Here is a 16,348-nt window from a genome sequence, read left to right on the forward strand (position 1 = left end):
TCCACCAAATGCAATCGCCTATGCTTGCACCTTGAAGAGTTGAGAGCAACCACGTACGATTTGCATGGTGAGAAAGAGTGATGGGAAAAATCCAAAGATCAGAAATCATTGCAACGTGCACATGCACCCCAATTACCTATCCATCGACGGCTGATCGCACATGTGTTTGGCTTATGCATTTGATCAGTGAGAGAGGACGTGGTTGTAATTTTTTAGTATTCTTATACATTGCAATACCTACCATGTGTTGAAATATTATGCAAACCAAGACATTGCCTACTACACGATCTACAATGAAATTCATGCAAACCATACCATTGCGTGTTGAATGCCCTATATCTCTCTATAACACACACACACACACACACACACACACACACACACACACACATGAAGCCTGAAGGGAATGCGTGGCATTGAGGAGTATGCCAAGAGACCTTTAAGATCTATTTGAGGAGTCTTGAACCCAAGACAAGAACACACACACACACACACACACACACACACAGAGAGAGAGAGAGAGAGAGGTCTCAATGGTAGCTATCACTAGCTTCAACACAAGATATCTTGCAATGCCTAGACACAAAGGAAAGTAGGGACCATCACAAGCATAATCAGAGGCCTTGGGTGATTGATGGGTATTTACCCTTACCCATTCTCTCTCTCTCTCTCTCTCTCTCCACCACAACTCCCCCCCCCCACGCACGCGCGCGCGCGCACACACACACACACACACACACACACACACACACACACACACACACACACACACACACACACACACACACATGAAGCCTGAAGGGAATGTGTGACATTGAGGAGTATGCCAAGAGGCCTTTAAGATCTATCCAATGAGGTCTTCAACTCAACACGAGGACACTAAGAACACTTTAACAAGACCTCATATTCTAAATACAATAGGACCAATCCCATGAATTTCTAGAGGTCAAGCAGTTTTGAAATGAAGACTAAGACATTAAGAACACTCCACTAAGACCTCACATTTTTTTAATGCAATAGGACCAATCCCAAGAGACATCAAAGATCTATTCAACAAGTTTTGCAATGAAGACTAGGACACGAGGAACACTTCAGCAAGATCTTATCTCAAAGTGTTAATGGCATACGAGTGGAATACCTAAAGATCTTTTTGAGGAGTCTTAAAATGACAACTAAGATATTAGGAACACTCAACAAGATATCAAAGTTTAGATACTCAAGTATGAAATTGGATAACCAAGTTATCATGAGAGAGAGAGAGAGAGAGAGAGAGAGAGAGAGAGAGAGCAAGTGGATGCTACATTGGCAAAGGAAAGAAGAAAAAGGAAAAGGAGAATTTTAAACATTTCATGAGAAATCGTAGGAAACCTCCAAGATCAAAATGATTCTTGGTCGAGGGGGGGGGGGGGGAGGGGTTTGCAAATGAACATGCCCTGATTGGAAAGAGCGTGTTGGGGCTTGGCCTAAAAAAGCAAGTAACTAGCATAGAAACCACAAAGAATTATTGTATCTTGGTCTATCACGAAGCATGTGGAGGGCAGGAGGAGAATATCTACATCTTATGAGTTGTTAGATCTTTCCCTAGAAAAATTATAGAGTGCTAATTCAAAATGAAACTTTACATTTGGTTTGATTAGAATGTGAAGAATAGTTACAATGTATGAGTTGTAAGCCCTTACCATAAAGTAAGTAGCTAGAGTAATAATTGATGCACGATGCATGTATCAAAGGGCTTCAAAAGCTCAAAAGAGAATCACCGCGTTTACATGTCATTGTGGAATGAAAGAGAGCAAGGTCACCATGATTAAGATGTACCTTCTTCTTAACCGCAACAACACGCGAGTCACATACTAGTTATATTAAAACATGATAAAAAATTCATATGATTACAGGCACTCATTTAAACTTACTTTTCATAAATTTCACTCCCTCTTAACTTAAATTAGCAAGCCTTAGTGCCTCTTCACCTTGTTTTCTCAATTGCTCTCTTTCTCGTGCTTGAAAAAAGTGGTGAAAACTATACTAGTGCTTAGTGCTTTGAAAAATTCAGGTTCCAGCACATAGTTTAGAATAGTTACCCTCTCTAGCCTAGTAGCCTGTCGCGCTCTCCTTTTTCACTATCCACAGCTACTTTGTAACGTGCGCAGTTGAGCTTCTGTGGCTCTCACCTCCGCGATCGTAAGCTTCTTTCTCTCTATTTATCAGCTCAAGCCTCACCATTGTGTCTCTCTCTCTCTCTCTCTCTGTGCTCAGTCGCCTATTAGCTCTCTCCGATCTCTTCTCTTTGTTTCAACTTTGAACTTTTCGCAGCCTTGACTCTTGAGAATTTGAGATTCTGAACTTTTTTTCTCTCTCTCTCTCTCTCTCTCTCTGGACTCTGGAGACTGGAAGGCGCCGATGCCCATCAGTCAATAGGCAATAGCCATCATTGGGCACCCCGGCATCTTTCTCTCTCTCTCTCTCTCTCTCCCCCTCCAGTCCCGGATAGAGTCCTGCCTAGAACGATAATCACGAGCTCATCAGCTCAACTCTCTCTTTTTTACACACACACACACATTCCCACCTACCTCACTTCTCAAGTCTTCATCACTCACGCAGTCCATTCACTCTTGGTTGAATCCCCTCTCCGCACACCATCACCAATTCACCTCTCTTTTAACTCACCCATCACCATTGCTCTGCGCCTTCCCTCCTTCAACTTTAAGGCCCACCCTTAACTGTGGAGCTTCTGTGATCTCACATGGAACATGCGCTCGCATAAGCCACACATACGAGAGTTGATGCTTGTCTGCTCTCTAGAAGACATGAATTAGGCGCACTTATACGGTTTCATTTCTCGTCTCTCTCACACACACACACACACACACACACACACACACACACTCTCACTCACTCACTACAAAGTAGCAGTCAACAACCCCCAAAGCCCGTACACTCACAAAAGGGCAGTATATACTTGTACTTACAAAACGAAAGAGCTCTGCTTGACCCACCAATGCATTTCTTCCCACGCTCCCTTTGATTGAGACCATTAACCAATAATCACTCTGAGATGTAACCAATTGTGAAGCTTCGCTTCAGCTCAGCAAACTACTCTGCTTGCTCTGTGCAAATTTTTTCCTTTTTGTGACGGAATTCCCGCAGTAATGCCGGCGTGCTAGTAGTGTGCTCACATGCAACCACTAGCTTGTTTTAAGGAGGATGGCAGTACACATTTGTCAAAGGGCTCTGCAGATGGGCAATTATCGTTTCCGGGCCGCTTTGTGATGCTTAAGATTCAAAAACATGAGCACTTTTGCAGACGCTTTTCAACAATGGCCCAATTTCCCCAAAGGCCTTCAGGTTCTTGTCGTGGACAGCGACACACAGTTTCTGCAAGATATCACATGCAAGCTGGAAAGCTTTCATTTTAATGGTAAGACAGACTTTCCTTGTCCTGAATTTGCTAGTCTAGATAGTTAAGGGTGAAAGCATGTAGATTTCTGTTATCAAATACCCTAGCATCAAAATGGCCACACTCTATTAATTACTGTTAGAAATTATAAATTTTGATTGCACTCTAAATACTCCTTACCAGAAATTTTGTTGGAGTTACAGCTGATTGTTTGATAGCTCATGCTGGTTAGTTGAGACACCCCTTTTCAAAATTTGATCAAGGCTCTAGAGGCCTGTTGCTTTGAAATGGATGAGAACATTTTTCTGGTACCAGGCTATGTATGCATTGAGCGTCGTCCGGACCGTCAGCAAATCATGACATCAGTATAAACACACGCTTCCAACTTGTAAAGAAGGAAGAGTACATAGTAGCTGCACATATGCTGCATAGTCATGATTTCTCTGCACTGTCGTTAGAGAAACATCAGAAAAATATTTGAACATTCTCAAAATCAAATCTCACACAACTACGCGTAAAAATTCCTTGATAGAGCAATGTAAAAGAGAATGATGGTGACAAATTGAGTAGTTGTATCATGTGCTTACGTTTGGATTCGCGCTTGTATTCTTTTTGGAGATGACTAAGTTTTTCTTTCGTTTCCCTGATGACTTGCTTAGTGACAAGTTTCTCTTCTGGAGAGGATGCATGTGCAGCATTTGTAAGTTGTACACGGACATTTCATGTAGCATTAGTGGAGGTAAGAATGTGCTGAAAACTTGAAGAGTCCTTGCACTAGTACTACACTACATCGAGTGCATGCCATCAACCGTTTTGATTTGATTGCATGATGCAGGCTGCAGAGAATGACGGTTTGGACAGCTGCAAAATAATGTCATTTTCGAAACATGTACCTACCATCAGTAAGTATGGATTAGCTATTCTTGCATACACTGGGTTCACTCCTCTAAGCTCTTACAGGATTCAAGCAAGGGAAATGTGCGAACAGGCTGCCTAATAGCCTACACCAAGAAATGAATGAAACCATGAGTCTCTGGCCCAATGGTAAAGGGGAGTGGATGTTGCAGAAGCTCTTTCCAATGCTCCTCACTGGAGTCTCTCGACACTTAAAGATCTCCTTGTACTGATCAGTCCTGAGTCAGTGGAGTTCTTCCATGACCATCCTAGACGAATAGATTTCTGATACGAGCTTTGGTAGTTTGAACAAGCCCTTTTCAGGGTTCATCCCTAGGTAGGGAGGGTTGCTAGGATAGTTGTGGTCTACGTGATATGTTGGCTTTTCTTGGATTTATTTGGGTATGCATGCAGATACTGTTGTGGTGATTCTTGCCCTTTTCTTGGATACCTACGTTTGGGCTTTTGTAGCAGGACCATTGTTCGAGAAAAATCATGTTTCCAATCATACAAAATTCCTTTCCTTGTTTTTGTCTAGAGGAAATTTTAGAAAATTAGGTTATTTTTTCAGGTTTTTACACTATTTTTCTCTTCTCCTTTTCCCCTTGCCATCAACGGGCTTTTTTTTGAAATTGAAAATGGCACGATATTAAGCTGAGACACATTTTTCCTGAACACTGAGCATGACCAATGTTGCCAAATCCACTCTGTAAGAGTGAGGGACAAGGTGATTATCAGATGATTTCCATATCTAGCAAAAAGGTATGGATGACCTTGGCTTTACTAGGATTTCCATAACTAACGAAAAGGTATGGATGAGTTGTCCTCACTTGTTAGGTGTAGAGGAAGTAGACTAGAGTAGATCTATTTGTTAGGTGTAGAGGAAGTAGACTAGAGTAGATCTATCAATTACAAATCCTTTTGTTCCTTTCCATGTGTGGTAGTGCTTTTCTCAAATAGAGTAAGAGGAGAGAGAGAGAGAGAGATCTCAAGTAGGTAGACACGTTTGGTAGAGATAGGGATGTTCAAGTTTCATCTCTTGTCTGGCGGTTGCTCTAAAATCTCTTAGGAGAGTGATACAGACAGATGGAGAGGAAGATCTCTCAAGAAGATAGGCAAATTCGATAGGTAGAGAGAGATGTTAGACTTTCACCCCCTTGTCTAGTGGTCCTAGGAGCAGATCAGGGAGTGGGGCTGTTTTGTGGCTGTGCGTGACCGGATGTGAGGTAGACGTACTGCAATGGTCAGTTGAGCAATGTATGTGCCAGCCTACCATAGTAGGACCCTTGTTCATTAGAGTCTTTGTTTCTGCAGTATATTGGCCATGTATTGGCAGATTTATGCATTTTTATTAGCATGCCCTAGATTTTCATGTCTTTGGGTGCATATCTGTGAGTTGAGCAAGTGCAGGACCCAAAAATGCCGGCAATGCTCTGTTAGACACAACTGATACAAAAGGGGGGCAAGGGACTCGCTATAAAGAGGGCGCCCTCTAATAAAAGGACTCAAGCCATAAAATATGTCACCTCATCATAATTGTGTCAAGTGGCACACTTATACCAATAATCATAAAGTAACACATGGCTGAAGACTGTAGTTAACAGACTCCAGAGACCTCTGACCCCGTAAGGACCTAAGAACAGGGTCCTCCCTCCTGCCAGCCTTCTGAGTGGACACCAAATTGGCATGTGCGACCAAAAGGGTACGTCTACCTCAATTATGGCTGGACATAGCCACAAAAAATCCCTCATCCCTAATCTCTTCTTGGGAGATATGGAGCAACCACCAGACAAGAGTTGAAACTCTAACACCCCCTCTTAGCTCCCAGATGGGGAATCAATTTAAGGAAGTTAGTGCAGGGATGGTGTCACCTCGTTTGGAAGAGGTTTGGTGAAGATTCCACTCTATCTAGATATGCTTGGTCCGGGCATGAAATGCCGGGTTCGGTGCAACAACTATACAACTTTGGTTGTCCTAATAGACTTTGGTGGTCTACTGTGGTAAAACCAATCTCCAAATGTAAACTCCGAGGCTGAGCAGACTCACATGTAGCACTACAACCAGCATGATACTCGACCTTTGTGGAAGACAAGGTAAATAGTGGGTTGCTTCTTTTTGCTCCATGAACTCGCTCCTAATCCAAAAGAAGAGTGTTAACCTATATTCAATCATAGTGAATATGGATCTCCACCCCAATCTGAATCACTCCATCCTCAAAGAGAAATCATAGAGTCTCTTTACTTTCAGCGGTATACCATATGCCCAACGATTGGCTGTTTCAAATACCGCAAGATTCGAGGAGCTTGGTAAAGGTGTGACTGGGTGGGTTTCCACATAGAAAATTGAGAAGTCCTACTGAAAATTGAGGTGAAAATTGGTGTTCTAGCAACCAAAGAAGAGAGCTGACCAATCTGATACTTTGTAGCTTCAGCTACATTTGAGGCATCATACTGGGACAACTCTTGGGTGACACGTGGCAAACCTCCAGGCTGACACGTGTCAAACTGTATGGACGTCCGCAATTTCCGCTGGTCTGCTGACGTGGCATTCCGTACGATTTTCAAAAATTACGTTGCCAGATTTTGGACATAAAGTTGTTGAGTTTCAAAAGCTTTTGAGTTATTTTTAATTGATTTTGGGGCTCTGCTTTTGGCCATCCCTTGTAAGAATAAATATGTCTGTTGGGCCCTCATTACTCAGAGCATCTGGACGCAGAGTCTGAGTGTGAGATCTTGCGGACTCCCTTGTACTTTGCACATAGATTAATATGAAAAGAAATACCGAAAGGGGTGCCAGTCTTTGGAGCCAATACCTTGGCACGGAACTACGCCAGGCCGTATCGTCTTTTGTGAACTGTTTTAAAGTGAATCTCTACTGTGTCGTGGTAGAATCTTGACTTGGGGGTGTCCAAGTTTGTTACAACACCTGTGCAAATTGGCCTCACAACCCTCCAAAAACATGCTTGAGTCATCTTAGTGTCCAAAAGCTCCTCTTCCCAAATGGGTAACTGTAGGCCATGCAAACCAACCTCCTGTGAGGCTAGAAATCTGATCATTGTTGGAAATAGGGTTGCAGGGAAACACACAGCTTGGAGAAGATGAAGAAGAAGCTCATGGCACGCGACAAAGAGTGTATTGCTTAGTGCACAAATGAAAGATAAGTTAGCCCTAGAGTGATGGGCGTATATACAATGCACGAGGAAGAAACCTCCTAATGAGGGGAAAAATGCCCCTTGTTCTAAGTGTGTTCACACACATCACTACCACATATGTATGATAACAAATCCCCCCTGGGAGTGACGCGGTGAATGAGAGTTGGCACATAGAGTATAGGGAAGTGCCATGCTTTCAGGACATGATCAATCCACAAAGGGGAGTAAGCCCAAAGCTTTGCGGAAAGCTTCGAACTTCTCACGAGACAATGCCTTGTGAAAGGATCTCCAAGGTTGTCCTGTGTTCGCACATAAGCCAAGCTGGTCTCTCCTACTGAGAATCTCTCTCTGATATAGTGGCAATGCACCTCAATGTGCTTTGTGCGAGCATGAAAAAATGGGTTCCTCGGAACTACCAATGCGCTTTGACTGTCAGTGTAGATGGTGTTGGCAATGTCCTGTCCAACACCCAAATTAGCCATAAGGCATTTGAGCCATACACACTCAACCCTAGTTGTGAAGACTGTCCTGTACTCAGCCTCACAATTGGAAGTGGCCACAGTAGGTTGCTTCTTGCTCAACAATGATATGCATGAATTGCCGAGCATGAAACAAAAATCACTCATGGACACTCGCTTATAACAATCAGCCCAATGTGAGTCCAAAAAAGCATATAAATCTGGCGGCATGTTCTCCCCTTGGCATAAAACAACACGAAGATGTAAAGTGCCACTCAAGTAGCGAAAGATCCGCTTGATAGGTTGCCAATGCTTAGACCTTGGGCTATTCATAAATATGCTAACCTCTGAGACTACAAACTGAATATCCGGCCTCGTATTGCATACATAAATAAGGCATCCAACAATAGTTTGGTGGAAATAGGCTTGCAGTCCTCGAGTCCAAACTTACATAGCAATGTCTCTATGTAACGTGTTTGACACAAGGCAATACCACCATTACACTATTTAAACTGTATACCCAAGTAATGATGCAACAACCCCAAATCTTTCATCTTGAAAGTAGCATTCAAATCAAGCTTAATTCAACAATATGTGTCTCATTCAGACCAGTGAACAACAAATCATCCACATATAGAACAACAATAAGAAGTACATCACCCTCACGCTTAAAATACAAAGTGCTTTCTGTTTGATTGTTATGAAAGCCTCGTTTAACCAAATGAGTGTCAGCTTTCTTATACTAAGCACAAGGGAGACTGCTCCAACCCATACAAAGATTTCTTACATTCGCACACTTTATCCTCTTGTTCTTTCTTGAAAAAACCGCGAGGCCGCATTACATAAACTTCCTCAAATATGTCTCCATTCAAGAAAGCAATAACAATGTCTGATTGATGTACATCCCATCCAAAATGAGTTGCCAATGCACATAGAAAACGCATAGTAGTCATACGACAAGTGGGAGCAAAAGTCTATTCATAATCTATGCCTTTTTGCTGTGTGTAACTTTTTGCCATAGTTACAGGGGACAGAGGGGACGAGGCTTAGGGACGAACGGGCGTAACCGGGCCGGGGACGGATGGGGGACGGCTGGGAACGGGCAATTTTTCAACTCTCAAAAAAATGACCGTTTTTAACGGACAGTAGCAACAAACGTCTACTTTTTTGGGGGGCTTTGGCCCTTGGGAGCCTATAAAAGCACCCTTTGGCCTCATCTTCTCTCAAGTTCAATGAAGGCTCTCCTCTCTACCGTCTACTATCTAGACTCTACGCCGTGTACGGTCTACCTACAGGCGCTCATGGCTCAAGCTCTACCCTTGAGTCTCTCTATCCACTCTCTCCCTCTTCTACCCTCTCAACTTTTAAGCTCTCCTCTACTCTCTCTCCACACAAGCTCTCCTCTCAGCTCTACTCTCTCTCCACCATCATGTCATCTCAAGCTAACTCCACTTCTCAAGCCGGCTCTTCTCGAAGGAGGCCCGCCGTGCAAACATGGTGGTGGTGGGATGAAGTCGACTCTACTACGCGTGGTAAAGGTGGCGGTGCAAGACCATGGACGTGCAAGCTATGCCCGTACAGGAGAACGGGTGGTGCAAACAAGGTGCGAGCCCATCTTCTTCATGAACCCGGTCACGAGGTGAAGTTTTATCCTCGAGTATCTCCCAAGAAGAGGTTGGAGCTTCTTGAGAAGCTCACGGTGTATGAGGTCACGGAAGCGGCCAAGAGGGGCCGTTTTGTTGCCGTTGATCCCTCCGTTTTGTGAGAGCAAGCCAACCTTGACTCCACCTTTCAAGCGTTCAAGACAAATGCATCTACACCGTCCTCTTCCGTTGCGCATCGCCAAAGCACCCTCAACGAAAATTGGAATCATAAATTGAAGGAAGAGGTGGATAGGTCAGTTGCCCGATTCTTCTTCCACAACTACATTGCCTTACATGCTTTGCAATGAGTTTCCCTTGGCATATGCACATTGCAATCTCCCATTTTGTATTCATTATGGGGTCTCGACTCTCGAATCTCCATACTAACACGACATGCTCTATTTGTGTGGATAGGTCTCCATACGTTCGAACCATGGTTACGAAAATAGGGGAATATGGTTCCTCTTATGTGCCACCTTCATCGGAGAGGCTTCGCACCACCCTCCTTGACAAAGAGAAGCTTGCCGTGGAGCAAGCGGCCCAAGCAACAAAGGATTTGTGGGAGAACAATGGCGTCTCTCTCCTTGTAGATGGATGGAGCGACACCCGCAAGCGGTCCATCCACGGAGTGGTGGCCTACTCTCGAGGGGAGATGTACTTTGTGGAGTCACATGATGCATTCGACAGTGGCAAGGCCGCCGAGATGCTTGCTACGGAGTGGACAAGCACCATAGAGATCACCGGCCCGGAGAATGTCCTTTGTACGGTTGCAGATGGAGAGGCGTCAAATAGGCCAGCCGGGGCTATCATTGAGGGCATGTATCCCAGCATCCATGTCACATTTGCATGGCGCATTGCCTCAATAACCTCCTCAAGGACATAGGGAGCTTGTCATGGATTTCAACCACCATTGGTGATGCCTCTCAAATTGTTTTCTTTGTGCTCAACCATCAAAAAGTGCGCCATGAGTTCTTAAAGAGGAGCCACTTGTCCTTGCTCAAATATTCAGAGACAAGATTTGCATTCAATTGGCTTATGCTAGGCCGCTTGTCTACATGTGCCGGAGCCTTAAGGGGCCTCTTTCTCAGTGATGAGTTCCAGGCCATGCCGAAGTCTACATTAGCAAAACAGGATTGAAATGCCGAGAATTGGTTGACGACGCCGCTTGGTGGGAGGATGTGAAGACTCTTGACGCCATGGTCAAGCCTATTCTACACCTACTTAGAGTTGTGGATGGCTTGCAGCCATGCATCGGCAAAGTCTACGAAGCCATTGATTGGATGATAGAGACACTTGAGAAGCTTATGCCTGACCTTGTTCAGCATGCGGAGATTCATGGCTTGTGTGAGTCGAGGTGGAATGGATACTACTCTCCACTTCATGCGGCAGCTTATGTGCTTGACCCTGAGTTTCAGGGAAGGCGTCAAGAGACCGACAAGGAGGTGAGCAAAGGATGGCGGCTTGCATTGGAGCGCCTTGAGCCTAGCAGTGACACTAGGTGCAAGATTAGAGACGAGCTACTCACCTACATGCAAAACAAGGGCTCCTATGGATGTGTAGATGCACATGTTGATCGCAACAAGATTGGCTCGGTTTTGTGGTGGGAGGACTATGGAGGAGATGGCCCACATTTGCAGTGCTTGGCTGTTCGTGTCCTTAGCCAAGCATGTACCACTAGTTGCTTGGAGCAACTATGGAGTGTGTACAACCACATTGCCTCTAAGAAGAGGAATCGCCTTGGGGTTCAGAGGGCCAATGGTTTGGTGTTTGTGAGCGCTAACTTGCACATGCTTGCCAAGAGCGTCACACACAAGGCAGATCCCTTCACTGAGTGGAAGATGGCACAAGAGAATCCATCTATGGTCGAAACACTTTTCAAGGAGCTAGAGGAGAACTTCGAGCCTCAATGCAAGCCTCGCGAGGCCTCATATGTCGCTGACGACCTCGACTACGATGACGATATGGAGATTTAGCAGGCGAGCACTTCTTGAGTTTGATGATCATTGATCACTCTCGAGTCTAGAGTCTACTCCTCTAGAGTCTATCTAGCCCTTTGTACTTTTTGTTATCCTTGAGGCTTGTCCCAAGTCCTTTTTGAGCCCGTGTGGCATGCACTTTTCATTTTGTATCCATCGATGTTTTATTAGCACATTTGCGCCTATATGACTCGTGCTCTTTGGTCTATTTAGTGTAAATTTGTGGTCAAAGTGATGCTCTATGTGTGTGGCATGTGTGTAGGTCAAAAAATGCCAAAAAAACTCAATTTTTTTTGTGCCGTTCCGACCCCCCTCCCCGTTTCTTGACTTTTGCCGTCCCGTCCCCGTCCATGTCCCCGTCTTTGTTCCCGACCTCGACCCGCCGTCCCATGTAACTATGCTTTTTGCAACAAGTCGAGTCTTATAGCGATCAATCTCACGATCCGGCTTATGTTTCTACTTGTAAATCCACTTCGTATCAATGGCCTTTTTGCCAGGACCGGCAAATCACATAAAAGTCCATGTATCATTTTCTACAAGTGCATCATATTCCGATTGCATGGCATCCATCCAATTTTCTGAATTCTGTGCTTCATTAAAAGACAGAGGTTTCTCTACATCACATAAACTAGAAACAACCAAAGCATAGCAATCTAATGCATAAGATGCATGGCGAGAACCTAAACAAGTACGACTAGACATAGGTGCATCCAATTTACTGTCACGCAAAGTATGCACCAGCCATTTTGGCATACCTCTAGCCTGCTCATTTTCAACCCTTTCCACATCAAGTACATCTGCATTAGAAATAGGCTGATCTGTAACATTTTGAGAAACTCACATAGGCTGTACATTTGCCTCATTGGAATCTACATTCGAGTTTGCACCATTAAAAATTGGCAGCAAACTGTCATAAATGTCCTGTGAGCTTACATTACTGTCTCTAGTACATGATAGCAAAGGCTGAACAAAATCTTCCACAAACACAACATCATGTGAAACCAAGATACGCTTTGTTTGCGGATGGTATAACCTGTAACCTTTGCTTTCAGTACTGTAACCAACAAAAATGCATTTGACAACCTTACCATCCAATTTTTTGCAGTGCGTTTGTGGCACCAAAGCATAATCCAAACAACAGAAAATGCGTATGTGATCAATAGATGGCTTCTTATAAGGCCATGCTTCATAAGGAGTCATAGATTGCAAAGCTTTCGTAGGACACCTGTTAAGTACATAAGTAGCACACATGATAGTCTCAAGCCAAAACGAATGTGGCAAAGCTTGACTCTAGACCATACATTGTACCATCTCCGTAAGCAACATGTTTTTCCTTTCAGCAACACCATTACGCACTGTACATTGGTGTTTTATCCCGTGACTAGCCAGAAATGCATTAAACTTATGAGACATATACTCCCCCCCTCAATCTGAATGAAGGGTGTCCATAGTACATTTAGAGACATTTTTAGCCATAGCCAGAAATTGCTTGAAGCACATAAAGACTTCGGACTTAGCTTCAAGCGGATACACCCATGCATGCTTGGAGTAATCATGAATGAAAGTCACAAAGTATAGGTAATTGCCTAAGGATAGAGTTTGCATAGGCCTACAAACATCACTATGCACAAGCTACAACTTGTATGTAGACCTTACTGAACCATCCTTTGGAAACTTTTAACGCTACATCTTATCCAAATACAACCTTCTCAAACATGCTTCGCAAGCGCTTCAAGAGGCGGCAAAGAAGCAATCATATAAGATTTATGCAAACGTAGCAAACTGGTGAAATTCAGATGTCCAAAACGGGCAAGCTAAAGTTTTGCATCTGAAACAGTCTTTAAATCCTTAACTGCATTTGTAGAATTCTGTTCACACTTTTCATACAAAGTGAACTTATACAGCCCACGACACAAAATACCAGATGCAACAATTTCATCACCAAAACTGAGATCATGAATTGTACAATTGTCATCCACAAATTTGACAACAAGACCAAGTCTACCAAGTGCAGATACAAACAAAGGTTTCTCTTGATGCCAAGTACATAAAGTGCATCAACAAGTGTGAAAGAACTGCCATCGCAACAATCACCACAATCTTTTTAACTTTCTTGACCGGATAAGAGGCATTGTTAGCACAAGTGACCGAGTTTCCATGAGGAACAGCTTTAAGAGAGGTAAACAAGTCATGATGAGAAGTGATGTGCTTTGTAGCGCCACTATCAAAGTACCACACATACGAATCTTCAGCAACTAGCATACATGCATCATGGAAAGAAGGATCATAAGTGCACTTTGCACTAAATGCCCACTCTGCATTCAGCATCACAATCTCCGTTCACAAAAGATTCTACAATTGCTGCACTTGTAGTGTAACAAGCCTCTTTCTTCGTAGCCTCTTTTGCCTTCAATTTCGGACATTGCCTTCAATGCCCGCTCTGCATCTATATCAGCATCACAATCTTCTGATTCTACAATTGCTGCACTTGTAGTGGAACAAGCCTCCTCTTTTGCCCTTCAATTTCAGACAGTGCTTGTTTAAGTGATCATTAGCTTTACAATATTGGAAACGCATCTTCTTGTCTTTTTCACGAGAATTTCCAGACAAAGTGCTGTCAGCAAAAGCATTAGGAACATGTGATTCACCACTCGCAGAAGAACCATGAGAAGTGGCTACATTACTATTACCACTTTTTCTTTGAGCAGCAATAAAGGCTTGTTCAACTGCACACTGTTTAGCCCTGTTTTTTTCTTGAAAGTGACTCTTGCAACCGCAATGTGCATAATGCATCAAAACTTAACAACATTAGGATTTCCTTGGATCATAAGTCTCGAAGTACTAGCAAAAGTCTGGTAAGAATTTGGCAAAGCATCAAGAACAGTCTACACAAGGGAACTGTCAAAAATGACACCGCATGCATAAATAAGTTGCTCATTAATATCCTTGATACCAGTAAGGAAAGTGTGCATTTCATCTTCCTCATGCATAATCTCCGACTCTAGCTCTTTACGCAACAATGCAATTTTAGCCTCATTAGTGTGACTTGCATAAAAACCGGTGAGAATATCTCCAGTTTTGCAGATTTAGTTGAATGAATGTGAGAAGTATAGTGCGCTTTATAGATAACACAATCAATGCATGAGCCTGCGCATCTCTAACATCTCAACGAGATTGCTCAGCCGTAGGCAAAACAACTCTGGCAGCAGCAACCCTACCACCAAAACCTACAACATCCTCAAACATCACTTGTATCCACAGAACTATGATGTACATCAATGCCCTGCACGACATTCCAAACGCCCTTTGATACAAGAACATGTTGCATCATGTAAGCCCACATTGAGTAATTGTCCCCATCCAATTTATCCTCAGCAACAAACATCTTGAACACATTTGTGTTGTTGTCAGCCATTGCGAGTGTCTGCACGTGATGTGAAAACTGCCCGACAAGAGGAGAATCAAAGCGAGAACAACACGTGATATGTAGCACAATCGAAAGAAGACTGTAAGGGACTTGTTATGCAGAAAATGACACTGACAGAAAAAGGACGAAATTGCAAGCACAGAACTGCCTATTGTGAAAACGGAAGCCATAATGAGCCCGAATCGAATTTTCGAAGTATTTGTCGACGTGCTCACGCTCACCAAAGCTTTATCGAAATTTGAGAAAGTGAGCAGGCGTGTGTTGGCGACTATGCCTAGGAGGACGCAACATGCTCTGATACCAATTGTTGGAAATGGGGTTGCAGGGAAACGTACATAGCTTGGAGAAGACGAAGAAGCTCAAGGCACACAACAAAGAGTCTATTGCTTAGTGTGCAAATGATAGATAAGTTAGACCTAGAGTGATAGACGTATATACAATGCACACAGGGGAGAAAACCTCCTAGTGAGGGAAAAAATGCACCGGCGGTCCGAAGTGTGTTCACACACATCACTACCACATATGTATGGTAACACTCATCGCCTTTGCGTAGAAAAGAAGCAAGAAGGGGGCTAGAGGGCTGCCTTGCAGTACTGAGCGTGTAAGCATGAAACGTTCCCCTTGACCTTCTGCTAGCAACACTTGACTAGGAGCACACAGAGGAGACACCCCTTTGATCCATGCATATGAAAACCCATCATGCACAAAGTGGCCTCCAGGATCTCCCAATCAACAATGTCATAGGCCTTCTTAAAGTCGAGAAGGCGCATCGCAAGATCCTCTCCTCGCGGACGGACGAGGACAGTCATCTTTCAAAAGGTGGAGATGTTGTCAAGGATACTACGCTCCTTGACAAAGCCCTTCCGAGTCTCATGTATGATGCTCTCAAGTAGTGGCTGAATCCTCAAACTTAGAGCCTTTGCAAGAATGTTGTAGGCTGAGTTGAGAATGGTGATGGGTCGCCACTACCAAATCTCATCGGCAGATCCCCCCTCCTCGGGGATGAGGTAGATAAAACCCTCGCTCATGCTCTTAGGCATCTCCCCAATGTGCAAAATGTGCTGATATGCACTACATAGGTAATGTCCAAGCACCTACGAGTACTCTAAAGAAAAATCTGGGAGTCAAACCATCCTCTCTTGGGCAACTACTACGAGGGAGTGCTCTGAGAGTCTCCTAAAGCTCCTTTGGCAGGAGAGGACTCTCAAGCTTCTATCGTATCTCCTCAATGATGAGGTAAGGCATTTGTGCCCACACCTGCTTTTTGCATGCATCTTTGCGCTATCACTCAAGGAAAGAAGCACAAGAATTTTTGTGCTTGTTGTGATCGCACATAACCCAAGACCATTTGGGCGTGTTGATCCCTAATCTGTGTTTTTGAAGAGTGGCAGGTAACCCAAGAAAG

At 43.8% G+C, this 16,348-nt stretch overlaps 1 protein-coding gene across 8 annotated transcripts in view; it reads left to right on the plus strand.

The window, feature by feature from the left end:
- The first annotated feature begins 2,517 nt into the window (after nt 1-2,517).
- The window catches only part of LOC147447185 (two-component response regulator-like APRR2), a 37,069-nt gene continuing 23,238 nt past the window's right edge, over nt 2,518-16,348 (plus strand). For 2 of the 8 annotated variants that reach the window (XM_086523061.1, XM_086523064.1), the window contains exons 1-2: nt 3,289-3,415; nt 4,230-4,296. In XM_086523061.1, the coding sequence (XP_086379187.1) occupies nt 3,413-3,415; nt 4,230-4,296 (70 nt within the window). In that variant the 5' untranslated portion in view covers nt 3,289-3,412. Of the gene's footprint in view, nt 3,416-3,477; nt 3,622-4,053; nt 4,134-4,229; nt 4,297-16,348 lie in introns of those variants that run through there. The other 6 variants (XM_086523057.1, XM_086523056.1, XM_086523058.1 and 3 more) reach the window with 6 other exon arrangements.

Source organism: Adiantum capillus-veneris, chromosome 11 (assembly GCF_014529385.1).
Source record: "Adiantum capillus-veneris isolate H3 chromosome 11, ASM1452938v2, whole genome shotgun sequence".
NCBI classification, from domain to species: domain Eukaryota; kingdom Viridiplantae; phylum Streptophyta; class Polypodiopsida; order Polypodiales; family Pteridaceae; genus Adiantum; species Adiantum capillus-veneris.